The sequence below is a fragment of the Pelodiscus sinensis genome, chromosome 1, assembly GCF_052426305.1.
Source record: "Pelodiscus sinensis isolate ZL-2025 chromosome 1, ASM5242630v1, whole genome shotgun sequence".
In the NCBI taxonomy this organism is placed as follows: domain Eukaryota; kingdom Metazoa; phylum Chordata; order Testudines; family Trionychidae; genus Pelodiscus; species Pelodiscus sinensis.
Window position 1 is genome coordinate 104,723,654 of NC_143052.1, and position 16,168 is coordinate 104,739,821.

The following is a 16,168-nucleotide window of genomic DNA, read 5'->3' on the forward strand; positions in this document are numbered from 1 at the left end:
AGCGTGCCCCCCCAATAGGTTGGCTCACCAGGTAGCTGCCTGGCTAGTGCATGCCTTAATCCGGCCCTGCACAGGCTCACTCAATGCCACGGACCTGGCCATTAAATATAGTTAGCTGCCCACAGCAGGGCAGGTAGGGTGCTTACCTAGCTTGGCCGGGTTCTAGGAAGCTGCTGGCATCTCCCTCTGGCTGCCAGGGGCAGCCATGGGGGCTCCATGCACTGCCTCAGCCTTGCCTCTGCAGCTTCCAGTGGTTGCAACGGGTGTCAAAGGGAGCTGGGTGAGTGGTGCCTCGAGGCAGGGGCAGAGCGGGATCCACTTGGCCAACTGCTGCCTAGGACCTTGAGGTAAGTGCTAGCTGGAGCCTGCACCCCAAGCCCTTCATCCCGCCCCTGCACCCAGCTATGGGCCCCTCCTGCATCTCGAACCCCTCATTGCAGCCCGCGCCCCCCAGCCCGCACCCTCTTGCGCGACTCTGCCCAGTCAGGAGCAGCCAGGGAGAAGCGCACTGGAGGGAAGGGCACGGGGCAAGCTTCGAAGAAGGGGCGGGGCTGTTGGATTTTATGCAAATAAAAATGCCTTGGGGGCGGAGTCGGGCTCAGTCCCCGCCTCCCCGCTCCGGGGTAATTGGCAGCCGTTGCAATCTCTGTACCCAGAGCGCCCCTGGAGGCTCCGCGCGCGGAGGGAAACACCCCGCCTCGCACAACGAGCCGCGGAACTGTCGGGTGGGGGAGTCCGAGTTTCCGGCCGGACCTTTTACCGCCTCACTCCCCGCTTTCAGAGGGAAGGGGGCGGGGCTGCTGCGCGCGTGTTTCCGGTGCCGGGGCTGTTTCCAAGACGCTGTCCCGCCGCGCGCGCCCAAAGAAACGGACCGCGGCCAGCGGCGCCCACGGCCCGAGCCCTGCCCTGACGCGGGGTGAGCGCGCGACGCCCCGCCCCCCCCCCCCGCCGCCCCTCCCCCCCGCCGACCCAGTTTGCCACTCCCGGGGCGGGGCGGGTCCGGCCGGGGTGTCGCTGCCGGAGGGCGGCGGGGGGAGCAGGCGCAGCGCGTCCGGGTGCGCGGGAGCCCGGGGCCGCGCTGCCGTCAGGCTTTAACCCTGAAGCCACCGCGCCCAGGGTCGGCCGGGCCCGTGGGGCGCAGTTGCCTGGGCGCGTGGCCGCAGGGCCGGCAGCCCGGGGCGAGGGGAGGCTCCCCCTGTCCGCCGAGCTACCGGCTCTTGCCGACGTTCATCAGCCTGCTGCGGGCGAGCAGCCCCTGCGCTGAAGCGCTACAGCTGTGCCCGTGCAGCGCGGCAGCCTGTGCACACCCGCCCTGGGTTTTGAACGAGACTCGTAAAAAGTAACTGTTTAGTTAGGTTTAGTTGGCTACTGTCGGGAGACGGGACACGGGGCTAGATGGTCTGACCCGGTAGGGCCCTTCTTATGATCTGAGGTATGTTGCTGGGGAGGGGGGAATGTAAAAGAGCAGAATCAACTAACAATTTAAATAGATCTGAGACTGTCTATACTCTGCTTTATAGCAGCATAATTTGCTGCTCAGTGGTGTGAATAAGCCACCCCCACCTGAGCGGCTTAAAGTATCCCAACCTAAGTACTGATGTGCACTGTGTCAGCAGAATTTCTCCCACTGGTGTAGCTACTACTGCTCATGGAGGTGATTTTATTATGCAGAGAACATTTTATTAAGTTGTGAGCACAAGGTAGCATCATCAGATGTTTTATATTGGTGCTGCTGCAGCACCATATGAATGAACATTGACCTAATTGATAGGAGAAATTGAATGCTCATCTTCTGTTGTTTTTCCCCCCACCCTTTTATGTTCTCAAAAACACAGTCTAATCACAAAGAGAAAACAGCAGAGATGTTACGCAGGCCAATAATACAGGTAACAGGTCACTTTTGTTAAAATGTTTGAATCGTGCACAGTAGGAATTAGGGATTTTAAATATTGGTTAATTGAATAGTCGATTGACCTCATGAATTTTTATCAGTTACTCGACTATTCTGTAGTCCTCGGGGGTGGGGCTGGCAGCCAGTTCACTCTGGCCTCATTCCCTTGACACTCTGTGTTGCTGCCTCTGTGTCAGAGGCAGCAGCTTGAGGTGCCAGGCAGAAGCTGGTCTGCAAGGGGAACCAATTCAAAAACCAGCTCCTGTTGTGGATCATCTGCCTGTTACCGCGCACTGCTGTGTCTGATACAGAGGCAGCAATATGGGGTGGCAGCAGCCCCTGGGTTGGGTGTGAACCAGAACTGAACTGGGCTACCTGCCTGCCTGGCTCCTAATACACTTTAAATGTAGAACTACAGTGGGGTTAGGTACGGGACCTAGCACAAGCCAGGACTGAGCTGGACTACTGGCCAGCCTACTAAAAAATTTAATGGGGGGGAATACATGTAGTCCATAGCAGAAGCAGAAGTGTATTGGTTAATTGGTTAATCAGCTTTACTATCACATTCCTAGTAGGGATGTGAAAGGTGATGCTTAACAGTTCTGGTTAACCCGTGGGACTGGAGCAGCTCCCCCCCAACCATGGCCAGGGAGCTGCTCCAACCTTGCAGGGCCCACCTTCCAGCCCAGCCTGAGCAACCCCTGTCCATGCTACAGAAGCAGCCCCTGCCTGTGGGGGGAGCGGAGGTCGCTCCAGCCCAGCCATGTTCTTCCATTGCCATTAAAAATAAACACGTGCAAAAATTCTCCATCTTACTACACTGTTAAATACTTGGTCCTGCCAGGATGTAAGCTTGTGCCTAACTTGCTGCTTATAGAATCATGGAATACTAGAACTGGAAAGGACTAAGGTTGTCAGTGTGTAGTTGACCGTACAATTAACCGATAAATCTAGGTTTATCAGTTAATTTTGTTGACTGCATGCCTTCCCTGCCCCTTTGCTGCCTGTATCAGAGGCAGACGGGGGGGGGGGGGGAGGAGCAGGAGCTGGTGCTGGGGGAGCTAGCTTAAAAGCAGTGGCGCTGCAACCCTCCCGCTCCCCCCTCAACCCCCACCGCACACTGCTGCCTCTATCAGGGGCATCAGTGCAGGGCCAGGGGAGCAGGGGATGCTGCCGCAAAGCAGCCTCTGTCTGCAGCAGGCCTGAGCTCCCCACAGTGCAGCCTCTGTCCACAGGGATCTTGAACCCCCGTAAGCAGGATCTGCTGCCACCCCACGCTTCTGCCTCTGTGTCAGAGGCGGCAACATGGGATGGCAGGGGACTCCCCAGGAGTGGGGGCTGGAGCACATTGGCAGCCAGTCCTGGCTGCGGGGACCATCAAATAATCGTGTAACCGATAAGAACTCATTCAGTTACCTGATATCTAACATCCCTAGATGGGACCTTGAGAGGTCATCAAATTCAGTCCCCTTGCTCTCACGGTAGGACCATCCACCATCTAAATAATCCCTGATAGATGTCTATCTAACCTGCTCTTAAATATCTCCAGTGATGGAGATTCCACAACCACCCTAGGCAATTTATTCCAGTGTTTAACCACCCTGACAGGAAGTTTTTCCTAATATCCAACCTAAACCTGCCTTGCTGCAATTTAAGCCCATCCTATCATCTTGTCCTATCATCAGAGGTCAAGGAGAATAATTTTTTCCCCTCCTCCTTGTAACATCTTTTTAGTACTTGAAAGCTGCAGTCGTGTCTCTTCTCAGTCTTTTCTTTTCCAAACTAAACAAACCCAAGTATTTTTTCTCTCTCTCTAGATTTAAAAAAATGTTTCCTGCAGGACAACAAAGTGACATCATCATGTCACTGCGTTGCCCCAGTCGCCCCCTCCCAGCCTTGGCAGAGTCAGAAGAGGAAGGCCATGACTCGGGGTTTCCCCTGCCTCTTCCTCAGGGGTCACCCTCTGCTCCCTGCCGGACCCTGGCTCCCCTGCAGGAGAGCCAGGGGGCGGCGGCTGCAGTCTCCTCCGGCCCTGCTTCTACTTTAGGGTCCGGGGCCCCGATGCGTCATGACCCAGTGGGGAGCTGCCACCTGCCTTGCACTCCAGCCTTGTGCTCCCTCCTCGCATGATTAGAGTGCCAGCACTGGCTTCCTCTGGAGGGAAAGCCTGGAGGCTCCATGCTGGATCTGGCTTGCAGGGAAGTGTGCATGCTGCAGTGGGGAGGGGAGGAGTTACTTACATCCCTAACTCCAACTGAGGCCTAAACAGTGCAGAGTAAAGCAGAAGTAGTATTCTCCTTATTCATGTGTCTTGCTCACAGCCCTCCTGTATCCCAGAATGGTGTTTGGGTTGTGGTTTTGTTTTGTTTGTGTGTGGTGGGTTTTTTTCTTTTTTTCAAGTGTCACACTGTTGACTCATATTTAGCTTGTGGCTCACTATGACCCTTAGACTCCTTTCTGCAATATTCTTTCCTAGACAGTGACTTCCCATTTTGTATGTGTGGAACTGATTTTTCCTTCCTAAGTGGCATACTTTGCATTTGTCCTTATTCATCTTCATTCTGTTTACCTCAGACCATTTCTCCAGTTTGTACAAATCATTTTGAATTATGACCCTGTCCTCCAAATACAGGCAGTCCCCGGGTTACGTACAAGATAGGGACTGTAGGTTTGTTCTTAAGTTGAATCTGTATGTAAGTCGGAACTGGCGTCCAGATTCAGCTGCTGCTGAAACTGATCAGTTTCAACAGCGGCTGAATCTGGACGCCAGTTCTGAACTTACATACAGATTCAACTTAAGAACCCCAGGCTTCGCGGCTTTGCTCTGCTTTGCTCCCTGTCCCCCTGGTCTGCAGACCAGGGGGACGGGGAGCAAAGCAGAGCAAAGCCGCGAAGCCTGGGGTTCCGCCGCTTTGCTTCCTCCCCCTGGTCTGCTGGAGACCAGGGAGAGGGAGGGCCCCGTTCGTAACTGCGGATCCGACGTAAGTCGGATCTGCGTAACTCGGGGACTGCCTGTAAGTTGAAATCCCTCTCAGCTTGGTATCATCTGCAAACTTTTTAAGTGTACTCTCTATGACACCATAGATCATTGATGAAGATATTGAATAGAACCAGTCCTAAAACTGATCCCTGTGGAATGCCACTTGTTATGCCCTTCCAGCATGACTGTTAGTTGATAGTTACTCTCTGAGAATGGTTATCCAACCCGTTATGCACCCACCTTATAGTAGCCCCATCTACGTAGTATTTCCTTAGTTTATTAATGAGAAGGTCACGTGAGACTGTATCAAATGCTTAACTAAAGTCTAGGTATACCACATTTACTGCTTCCCCCTTATCTGCAAGGCTTGTTATCCTAGCAAAGAAAGCTATCAGATTGGTTTGACATGATTTCTTCTTTACAGATCCATGTTGATTGTTACTTATTGGCGTATTCCTGTACATTTCCATTTTTTAATTTGAAGGTCTTTAACCAGACATCCTACCTATATTTTTTTCTTTAAGATAATAAGGAAAAATATATATTTTGTATGTGTAGTAAACATTGTTTTTTTTCTTTCTGTGTCAAAGTAATCAAGGCTTTAGTCACTCTTCCCACCCTAGGCTAGCTGAATCTTGATTTGGGTGCCTGTCACACATTAATGAAATGATGCCTTGTATTATTTTACAAGTGCATATGTGTTTCCCTGTAGGGGGCTCCAAAACAAAATAGTTCCTGTCACCAGTATTGAATGAGTGAGACTGTTTTCCTTGCTGCAATAATAAAACATTGGCTAATTGATGGGTCTACAGAGAGAGTTCAAATTATAATACAGGCCACTTATGCTATAAGTCATCTTGGTATACGTCGGTTCTGAACTAACATTGTTGATGAATTTAAGAACTCTTTTGTTATAAGTCCTCCCGTTCACAGATCTTACGTTGCTCAAAAAGAAGTTGAAATATTTGCTCAAACAAGTCAGCTGCTTGAATGTACAACAAAGAAATTCCCCGCTTTATGTTGTTTTGCTATAAGTCCATGTTTTTTGGAACGTATAGTGGTGACGGCCTGCATTCATCAGGATTCCTCACTTATTGACAGCTAACTTAGCAAGATTTTTTCACAGATCTTTACAGGTCTAATTTAAATTTTTCTCTCGCCCCAGGACTAGAACTGCCATGAGGGTCAGTAGCCTTCTTTCTGTTACAGCCTCATTAGCTGGTTGAACCACAAGCCAGAAGGTAGCCGGATTTGCCACCAAAATGTTTGCAAAGATTTCTGTCCTAGAAATTTTGACTCTACCATTCTCATTCTCTTCACCACCATCCTTAACTGTATATTATTTCATATTTCCAGTTTAAATGAATAATTCATACCCATCAAACCATACTCTCTAAAAAAGAACTTGCACAAATTTTGCATATGGGTAGAAAGAATCACAGGGGATCATTACTATACAGTATGGAATAGTTACAACATCCTATTAAATTCAGTTGTAACATACAGGAAAAGCTCTTTCTATGTAAACCACCCCCATGCCATGAAAATGTAAGCTGAATCCATTATTAGTAAAAATAAAAGTTTCTCTTTAGGAATGCGAATAGGTGTAACCAGTTACCCTGTATCTGGGAGCAGCCCCCTGCCTGTGGCCTGCCACGGGGGATGCTCTAACCCCACTGGAAGCAGTCCCGCCCCCCCCTCCAGTTCCCCCTTTAATCAGTTAATCAATTAAACACTATGTTTAACCAATTAACCAGGATTTTGCAACCCTCTTTCTGTTTTTCTGTCAGGCCTCGTTATTTCTTCCACCAATCAGGTGTACTGTATTTCATTTGTTTCATAAATAGTGCAGAACCTATATGGGAAAACAAACTGAGCTTTCAGCTTCTGGGAATATAAGTATGTATCGCAAGACTTTGGCCTTAATTTAACAGTCATTATAAGCCAAATGAAAAATGTTTCTATAAATCTGACTGGCATATACAGGGCACTAATTCTAGACGTCTTATACATCAAAAGCAAAATACCTCAGTAGGTGGCCAAATCCATATGCCAAGCATTTTTTCTGTTTCATTTAGCATTATCCTGTTTTAACATCTTTGTCATGAGAAGGATTGTCAGCTTGTCTTTCTGTTTGCTCTTTATGCCACCTTATTCTCCCTGTGTCTCTTCATCCCCCCCTCATTCCTATGCCATCAAAATTTACCCTACCTGCAATCCTTGTTTATGCATCTTGTACAGATATGCTCCCTAGCTTTCTGCAGCTTTCACTGCAGCTTTCTTCCTCCTTTGAGATGGCACTTGTAAACAATGAGTCTTTCCTTCCCTTTTCTCCCCTTATGTTTAGCTACAGCAAGTCTCACATTTTTGTGGCATTTATTGTTCTTAAGCTTTCAAAGGGTGACTTGGCATCACTGCACCACTTATGTCAGTGAAATCATATGTAGGGCTATTGATCTGCACCTTTTATCCGTATCCAAAGTTTGCCAAAAAATAATATCAAAACCAAGTTTCTGTAATTACATAGTCTACTACACATCATATAGAAATGGTGATAGTCGGGCAGGAAATTTCCCAAGGATTACTAGCTGAAGATATGGTTTCAGGACATTAGTTTTTCCCATCCAGTCGCTTAGGTCCGAATTTAGCAATGCACTCAACACATGCTTGACTTTAAGTAGCTGCGTAATCTTGTTAGCTTTATTTTGTTGAATTGCATCATAATTCACAAAATGTTCTGAAATCAACAATTATTATTTATTTGTTAACAAAATGTCATCAGATTATCAGAGTTCTGTTGTTCACTATTGATGGGCCTAGAACTTTAAATGTCTGTCTGTTCTTTTAGGTGCTTCGTCAGTTTATAAGACAGGAGTCTGAATCAGCCACCTCCATGATACTTGAAAGGTGTAAGTAGCTGTTCATTTGAGAACATTAGTGCTAGTGAAATATACCTGGTTGGTCTGTACAGAGATATATTATGTCCCTTGCTCACAGAAGAGGCTCCTGTATAAGTATAAGCACTTGGAAACCATGGTGATAAGCATGTAAAAAAAGTCAGGATAGACATCTGCTTCCCCAGAGTGATCATCAAATGCTCTTCTGCAAAGAGTGAGAGTAAATTTCATCTCCATGCTCATTCAGTCCTCTTCATTTTTGCAGTCAAGAGTGTGGTGTCTTTAAGAAGTATTATGTGTTTCTATTATGGTTGTGAAAGAACAAGAACATTTTTCTTCAGGAATCATTATCAGCTTTTACTTTTTACTTGTGTAATGTCTGATTTCATTCTGACTTTTTAGTCATGTGGCTGTTAACCTCTTAAGGGAAACCTAATGCTTTATCTTACGTGATCTTGTTTCTGTACTGATGTCTTCAGAAGTGTTATGTGATCCAGCCAGTGAAAATACAGGGCAGAAAGCTGCTAGTAAATAATTTATTATTTTATGGTACCCAAACTTGTGCTGGGCACTCCATGGCACAACTTACAACACCCCTTAAAACATACATTCTAATTTTAGATATGATGCATTGAGTGGAGGGTAACAAAGCAGTAAAAGAAATGGAATAAAGAATTTGATACTAACTATAGAGGTCAGTCAGATGTTGGCTGTTTAAAACCTTTTTGGAATTGAAGTGGAAAAAAGGTAGTAATCATTGAAACAACTTTAAGGTATTTAGCTTTGACTAAGGCTTGTTATAATGATGGGGGGGGGGGAAGAATTATTGCAACTTTGTTATCGTAAATATACAGAAGTCAAAATTTCATTTTTAAAAATACTTAAATACTAAAATACTTAAATACGTGTATACTTAAAAAACCATTAAGACAAGAGTAAAAGAAAATGAACAGTGTGAGCAGATACTTCGCCCCCCGTAAAGAGGGCTCCTCATTAATGTTGGCCAGCACTTGCATAGGTATCAGAAGTCAGAGAATCTGGATTACTTGGGTTTTTTTATGACAAGCTACTATCCTAACTTCTAACTTATAAAGTTAGAAAAGTTGCAGTTTATCCATGCAAATGTTCTTGGGATCAGTCCAGTCTTCCTGAAGTAGTAATCTTTAACTCATTCAAGGATATGTCCTTTTGGTATTTAATCTGATATTTTCTTTCCCATGCATTTCAGCCCTGAATCGGATCCAGTTACTTGGTCGAGTAGGACAGGATCCAGTTATGAGGCAAGTGGAGGGGAAAAATCCTGTCACAATTTTTTCTCTTGCAACCAATGAGATGTGGCGATCAGGGGAAAGTGAGGTGTTCCAGGCAGGTGAGTCTGTAGTTATTGGAGTGGAATAATGTGCTTTAAATGTGGTAAAGCTGTTTTAACATTAAATAATATCAATCCAGACCCTTTGCTGATGTAGAAGCCAATGGAGTTAAGCTAATTGATACTGGTTGAGGAGTTTGCTTATCATGGATATCGAGGAAGTACTTGACTATTTATTTATCAAAGGCATCTGTTGAATAGAGATTTGTGGAAGACTTTTTAAAGAAGGAAGCCTCCAGTTATTACATATTCATCATTTTACTTAGACTTTGTGGGGGCAGAGTAGGTTCTATTCTCCCTTTACCTCCCACTGGAGATGAAATAATGACTGTATCTTTGTTTAGATGCCACTTTCAATTTGTAATTGCATACTTATTTCCTCACTTGTTTACAATGTGTAGGCTACAGGGAGAAATAATTACATGTAAAATGAGCCAGGGCTTCTAAGCAAAATTACACAATATGTGTGCTCTCGTTATATTTGTATCATGTTGCATTGTGTTTCTGGCTAGGAATGTTAGCTATCGTATAATTTAATAATTGTGTAACCACACAAAATATTGTCAGTTACACGACTATTAGATTGTCCCTGGGGGCAGGGTTGGCAGCCAGTGTCCCCAGCCCCACTCCAGGGAGCCCCCTGCTACCCTGCGCTGCTGCCTCTGATATAGAGGCAGCAGTGGAGGGTGGCAGGGGGAGCTGGTCTCTGAGGAGAGTCAGTTTAAAAACCAGTTCCCACCACAGACTGGTTACTTGCTTCCCTGTGCTGCTGCCTCTGTGTCAGAGGCAGCAGCACAGGGTGGCAGCAGCCCCTGTCTGTGTGGGGTCAGAGCTCCCAATGGGACAGAGGCTGCTCCGGAAGTTGTGGAGTAGACACTGTCCTCAGGGAGCTCGAACCTCCTGCAGACAGGGGCTGCTGCCATGAAGCAGCCTTCCTTGCCCCTCCCCCTTGCTGCTGCCTCTCATAGAGGCAGCAGTGGGGCAGGAAGGTGGCACTGTGGAGCCGGTGGGGTGGGGCGGGGGGAAGAGGCGGCTCTGTGGGCCTGCCATGGGCAGAAGCTGTTCCAGGAGAGGTGGAGCAACTGCTATCCATGGGGTGCTTGGACCCATTGCGGACAGGGGCTGCTACCGTGAACCAGCTTCTCTTGCCCCTCCACCCTCCCCGCTGCCGCTTCTCATAGAGGCAGCAGTGGGGTTGGGAAGTGGCACTGTGGAGCCAGTGGTGGGGAGAACTGGTTCCCCCCCAGCACCAGCTTCTGCTTCCCCATGCCCTGCTGCCTTTGATACAAAGGCAACAAAGAGTTGAATGCGAGTAGTCGACAAGATGAAGTGTTAAGCTTAAGGTTATTGGTTAAACATCTAGTCAACTATTTGTTGACATCCCTATTTCTGGCTCTGAAAGGAAGGGGAGTGGAATGTATGGAAAGTATGAATGCCAGTACATTTCCATTTCTCCGATCAGTCACCTGACGTCTTAGCTGAGGAGCACTTAAGTGTTGAAACAAATCTTCCACGGTTTGTTGTATTAGAGAGAGGACACGGCATCCTTCAGCACATGTGCAACTCCTTATTCTTCCTTTTATGTAACATAGGTGATGTCACCCAGAAGACAACGTGGCACAGGATCTCTGTCTTTAGGCCAGGCCTAAGAGATGTGGCATACCAGTACGTGAAGAAGGGGTAAGTGGGGTAAAAAGAGTGCTTGGAGATTGAATGCCTTAACAATCAGTTAATTTAATGGGAAACAGGCATAGTGGGGGTGGTTCAATGTATAGGTTGGACCTCCCTGGTCTGGTACCCTCAGGACCTGATTGGTCCTGGATGAGAGATTTTGACGGACCAAGGGAAGCCACTTCTAACCCCCTGCTACCGGTCTCTTCTCTTCCCCCCGCCCTTCCTCCTCCTGTTTCCTGAGCTCCCACTAGCCCTGCTGCAGCCTGCTGCAGCTCCCAGCCGCCAGCCCTCCACCGGGACTCTCTGGGCCGGGAACATTGGTGGTCCTGCTTGAGCATGGATATTGCTGGACCAGAGAGTCTTGGTTTAGAGAGGTTCAACCTGTAAATTTTAAAATAGAATCATGTCTTGCTTCAAGAATTTAGTGCTCAAATACTACAGGCAAATGAAACAAGATCTCTGAACTTTAGACAATTTATAGCATAAAAATAATGATGTATTCTACTGCCTATGAACTGAATTCCTATGTTCCTATTAGTGCTCGAATCTATGTGGAAGGGAAGATAGACTATGGTGAATATACAGATAAAAACAATGTGAGAAGACAGGCCACAACAATCATAGCAGGTAACAAACTTTATAAGTCAAGCCATCTTGTTTTGTCATCTGCACAAGGGAAGGGAAACAAAGAAATAAAGCATGGTTTATCCTCCGTCCACTTCTTATTTCCAAATGTTATAATTTGTGATTTTGAGATAATGTATTTATGGTTGTATTTTTAGTTCCTGGTTTATACCAGCAGGAGTCATCTAACACAGTTTATAAGAACAATGAGGAAGGAAATAGGTAGCAAACATTTGTGGATTGCAGAAAGACTTGCTGACACAAAGCACTAAGTAGCCTGTGGGTGTTTTGCATTTTCTCTAGACTGGCCCTTTGCGGAGAGAGTTGGACATGGCTCATTTTTTACAACAATGTACTTGTTGAAGAGTTCAATCTCAACTTCAGCAGGGACCATTTTCCTGTCTAAGCCTTTGATTTCAGGCTTTCCACTAAATGTTAAGAAAGCCTTCTCCCAGTGAAAGGAGTGTCGTTTGGATATAGCTAGGGGAATTGGGAAAGCGGGAGTGAGGTGTTCAAGAACAGCAGGAAAAAGGGAGGGAGCACACTGGTTCCTTGGGCTAGAATAGTCATGAAGAAAGATGGAAAGTTCAGAGACTCCTCTTTGTTTCTCTAAATGGCAGTGATTTTTTTTTTCTTTTTAATTCTGTCTCTTCCTGGAGAAATCACTATCCTGAGACTTCAGGGATTTTGTTTTTAGCAATGGTATGAAAGAGGATGAAATAGGAAACATTCTTGTTTCAAAACTATATACAGAAATCTAGACTAGAGATGAACAAAACATGCACTTTTATTTTTACGTTTGGTTGTTCCCAGAATGCAGTCTTCTTACAGTCATAAACCCACTTGTTTAGATGGCTCACCTTGTACTGCACTGTTGATATTGGCCTGTCATTGGCACGCTTTCAGAGAGCCTGCCTGTAGGGATATGGCAAGTCTCCTTTTCTTTCAGTGGTTCTCTAATTTTGTTCTTTTAGCAGCTCTTTAAAATAGGCTATTGAGAACTTAGGAGACCATTGGAAGTTAAATGTAGACTTCTCTTAGTCCCATAGGCAGACTTCCTGCTTCATACTGATTGTGGGGAGAGGAGGAGGTGTGAGATCATCAGCTCTTTGCATTTTGGGATGTTCAGCATAAACAGGAAATTCGCATAATGATAAATTTATGAGAGGGACAAATCTCAATTTAAAAAAAACCACCCTGCTTCTAATGATATATTTGGTCATTAACCCTGCTAGAAGCTTGTGTACACATGCTTGAAAATACCCATATTCACCTTGAAAGGGTCTTTTGCCTGGGGAAAACTAGAGAAGTATCTGTATCCATCAATATTATATTTCATGGGATATTTGTTCTGGATACTGAAAAAGTACAAGCCCCTGGATTTTATGTTTAACTTCCCTACGAAGTAGCCTGTGTGTATTTGTGTGGACATAATGATACGCAGTAAGAGACAATACTATCTGATCTGAAAATAAACTTCTCTGTTGTATTTCCTTTCAGATAACATTATTTTTCTGAGTGACCATGTCAAAGAGAAGGTGTGAGATGTTTAGTGCTTGGAACCCAGCCCCTGCTATTCCTTTCATTTTACAGTATTTCCTAATTCTAAAATCATGCATATGCTGTGTTTTCTGTAAACAAATTAAAACGCCCTTTTATATAAATAGAGGAACAAGTGTATATTTTTTGGTTTTTTTTCTTCATCAGGCTTTGGCTTCTGAATGTTTGTTAGTACTACTCTGTTCTATCGTACAAGGCAGCCCTTGGGGTTGTATCAGTTTGAGTCAATATATTTATGATTATATGTTGCCTGTCTTTGTTTCCTGGGCATTTTCAGACTGTACATATCACAGGCTGCCATAATCCTTAGTTACAGTTTTAATTCCAGTCCCTGGAAAATTTATTTAAATCTGTATCCTATTTTTATCCACTAGGCGGAGCTGTAAGTGCACCACTGAACAACTTCCTTCCACTGCTTCTCCGTTTAGAGCAATGGTCTCCAACCTTTTTAAGCACAAGATTACTTTTTGAATTTAAGTGTAATCCAGGATCTTACCTCAGACCAAAATACCCATGCTCTGCTTTCTTCCCCACCCCTTCTCGGAGGCCCTCCCTGCTCTTTCTATCCCCCCTTCCGTCCCCCATTTTCACTCACTTTCACCAGGTTGAGGCAAGGGAGTAGGGTGCAGGCTCTGGTCTTGGATCAAGGGGTTTGGTATGTGGGAGGGGCCTACAGGCTGAGCCTGAGGTAGGGGGTTAGGGTGTAGGCTGTGGGAAGGAATCTGGGTGTAGGAACGGTTCGGGGTGGATGGGGATTTAGGCTCCAGCTAGGAGCCACCTAAGGTGATGAAATAGAGCTAAGGCAGGCTTGGCCCTGCACCACTTGTGAAAGCTGCTGTAATATCCAGCAGAAGCTCTGAGGAGGGAAGAGCAGGTAGTTTCACATGTTGCCACCTCTCCCCTGTCTGCAGGCACTGCTCACATGTCCCACATTGGCCATGGTACCCTGTTCCTAGTCAATGGGAGTTGTTGGGCAGGGGGAATACTTGTAGGCAAGGGCAGCATGAGGGGACTAGGGATGTTAAATATCAGTTAGTTGAATAGTCCATTAACCTCATGAATTCTTATCGGTTACTCAACTAGTTTATAGTCCCAGTGGCAGCCAGTGCAATCTGGCCCCACTCCCAAGGAGCCCCCTGTCACTCCACGCTGCTGCCTCTGTATCAGTTTCAAAACCAGCTCCTTGCGCAGGCTGGCTGCCTGCTTCCCTGTGCTGCTGCCTCTGGTACAGCAGCAGCCCCTGTCCAGGGAGCCGGGTCTGAGCTCCTAGGCACAGCATGAGCTGGAACTGAGTTAGGCTGCCTGGCTCCTAATACACTTTAAATGCAGAGCCGCAGCAGGGGTAGGTCCCAGTCCCAGTGCAGGCTAGGACTCAGCCAGGATGCTGGCCAACCTGCTAAAAATTTACTGGAGGGGAGGGAAAGGGAAATGCATGTAGTCTATAGCATTAACCTATAAGCTTTTGCTTATCAGTAAATCAACTACACTATTACATGCCTAGTGAGGATCCCCTGACCTGCCTTCCCCAGATGCTTTCAGATGTTTCCAGGAGCAGCACAGGGCCAGGGCTAGGGGAGTATCTTTTGGACCTGCTGCACTGCTGGATTGCAGGAAAGTGGGTTCTGTTCTAGGAGACTCCCAGCCAGTGTTCTGCCCAGGGATGGAAATAGAGGGAATTAATTTTATGTGCACCAATTTCAAGGTGATGTGCATCACCAGTAGAAACCAAAAAAATAGTTCTATTATATATTTTTTAAAATTATCATGGGGATTAATTACTCCTGCCATGACAGGCTACGCATATTAGAACTCACTACTCAAAGAATTAAATTTAAGCATAAGAAATAAATAAAAATTATGAAATGCACAGACCAGGCAAAAATCTGAAGTAACACACTTTGAAAGAAGCAAAAGTAGCAACAATAGCAACAGAAGTATGCTGGGTCGGGAAGTGAGTGTGGAAGACAGTGTGTTTATGTGAGTGACAGAGATGATCAGTGTGAGTGTATGACAGAGATTCACTTGCCTCTTTAAGTATGCAGAGTATGTTCAAACATAGGAACAGCTGCCAGCAAACTCCCTTCATCCCGAGTCCTGTTGTATCCCCCTGCTCTGTGGAGACACAGTATGTGGGTGGAGGGAGAGGGACACCCTGACATAAGCACCCCCTTTTTTACCTTCCCCAACCTTGTACAGGAAGCAGGAGGCTCCCAGGAGGGCAGCTCCAAGGCAGAGCGCAGGAGAAGCATGGCGGAGGGGGGAGGGGAGGGGAGGGGAGAGGAGAGGAGGCAGCTGAAGTGCTGGCCGGTCAGGATCACCTGTCAGAGGCTCTAGGACAGTGGTTCTCAACTCATTTCAGTCCATGGACCACCAGGCCATATCAAAAAATTTTCATGGACCATCTCCTTTTTGAGACATGATAAAAAAGAGCAGACAATGAACATTTTGGTTTGAAATTTATTCCTTACTAACAGATTTTTGGTGCCTGCCCACACCATGTGACTTTGAACAATGTTCCTGTGGACCACCAAAAAAGTCACCATGGACCACCAGTTGAGAACCACAGCTCTAGGATCTATCATTAGATCCTAATCTACTGGTTGGTGACCACTGATTTAGAGGGTGAGGGTGTTGCACTGTAGACACTTCTAATTTCTGGAGGAGAACTCCAGAAGTCTCCATTCCAGCGAGGGTGGAGTAGTGTAAGGCGTTCTTTTATGTTGTAATGCTGGATTAGCGATCAGAGCAGCCATGAATTTCATTATTGCCATATCTGATAAAAATAATCCAAGTAAAAAGGATGCTGGTTTGATTATAATTATAGCTCTAAATACAATGAAATTCCTGCATATGATTCCAAGGGGATAGGGAGTGAGAACCTGGATGGTGGAGGCAGAACTCAGGTTTCAACTCTTCAGGGCTCAATGCTATTTTTTGTTTGTGGACCGTCTCCTATAAAATGGCTAGTGAAGTTATTGCCTTTCCTTATGTTTCTCCAGAACCATCCTAGCAATGTGTTCACTTAGGAGGAAAATGTCCATTCCTGGACAGGAAAGCTACTACTTATATTGTTGTATCTGGCCTCTGATTTACTACTGTGATGGGTATTCTAGAAATTCTTAGCTAGCTACATGAGTCAGTGATTGCATGGAGGTCACTGCATCTTTTACAAT

General features: G+C 46.0%; 1 protein-coding gene across 2 annotated transcripts; it reads left to right on the forward strand.

Moving 5' to 3' along the window:
• Positions 1 to 759: 759 nt before the first annotated feature.
• SSBP1 (single stranded DNA binding protein 1) lies at positions 760 to 13,103 on the forward strand. Of its 2 annotated transcripts, XM_075940010.2 has the most exons (7): positions 760 to 916; positions 1,836 to 1,886; positions 7,720 to 7,780; positions 8,997 to 9,137; positions 10,730 to 10,817; positions 11,350 to 11,438; positions 12,936 to 13,103. In XM_075940010.2, the coding sequence occupies exons 2-7, from the start codon at positions 1,863 to 1,865 to the stop codon at positions 12,977 to 12,979; spliced, it is 447 nt and encodes a 148-aa protein (XP_075796125.1). In that variant the 5' UTR covers positions 760 to 916; positions 1,836 to 1,862; the 3' UTR covers positions 12,980 to 13,103. The 2 variants fall into 2 exon arrangements, with proteins under 2 accessions (XP_075796125.1, XP_075796132.1); XM_075940017.2 differs by lacking the exon at positions 1,836 to 1,886 and having other exon boundaries at positions 762 to 916.
• The last annotated feature ends 3,065 nt before the right edge of the window (positions 13,104 to 16,168 follow it).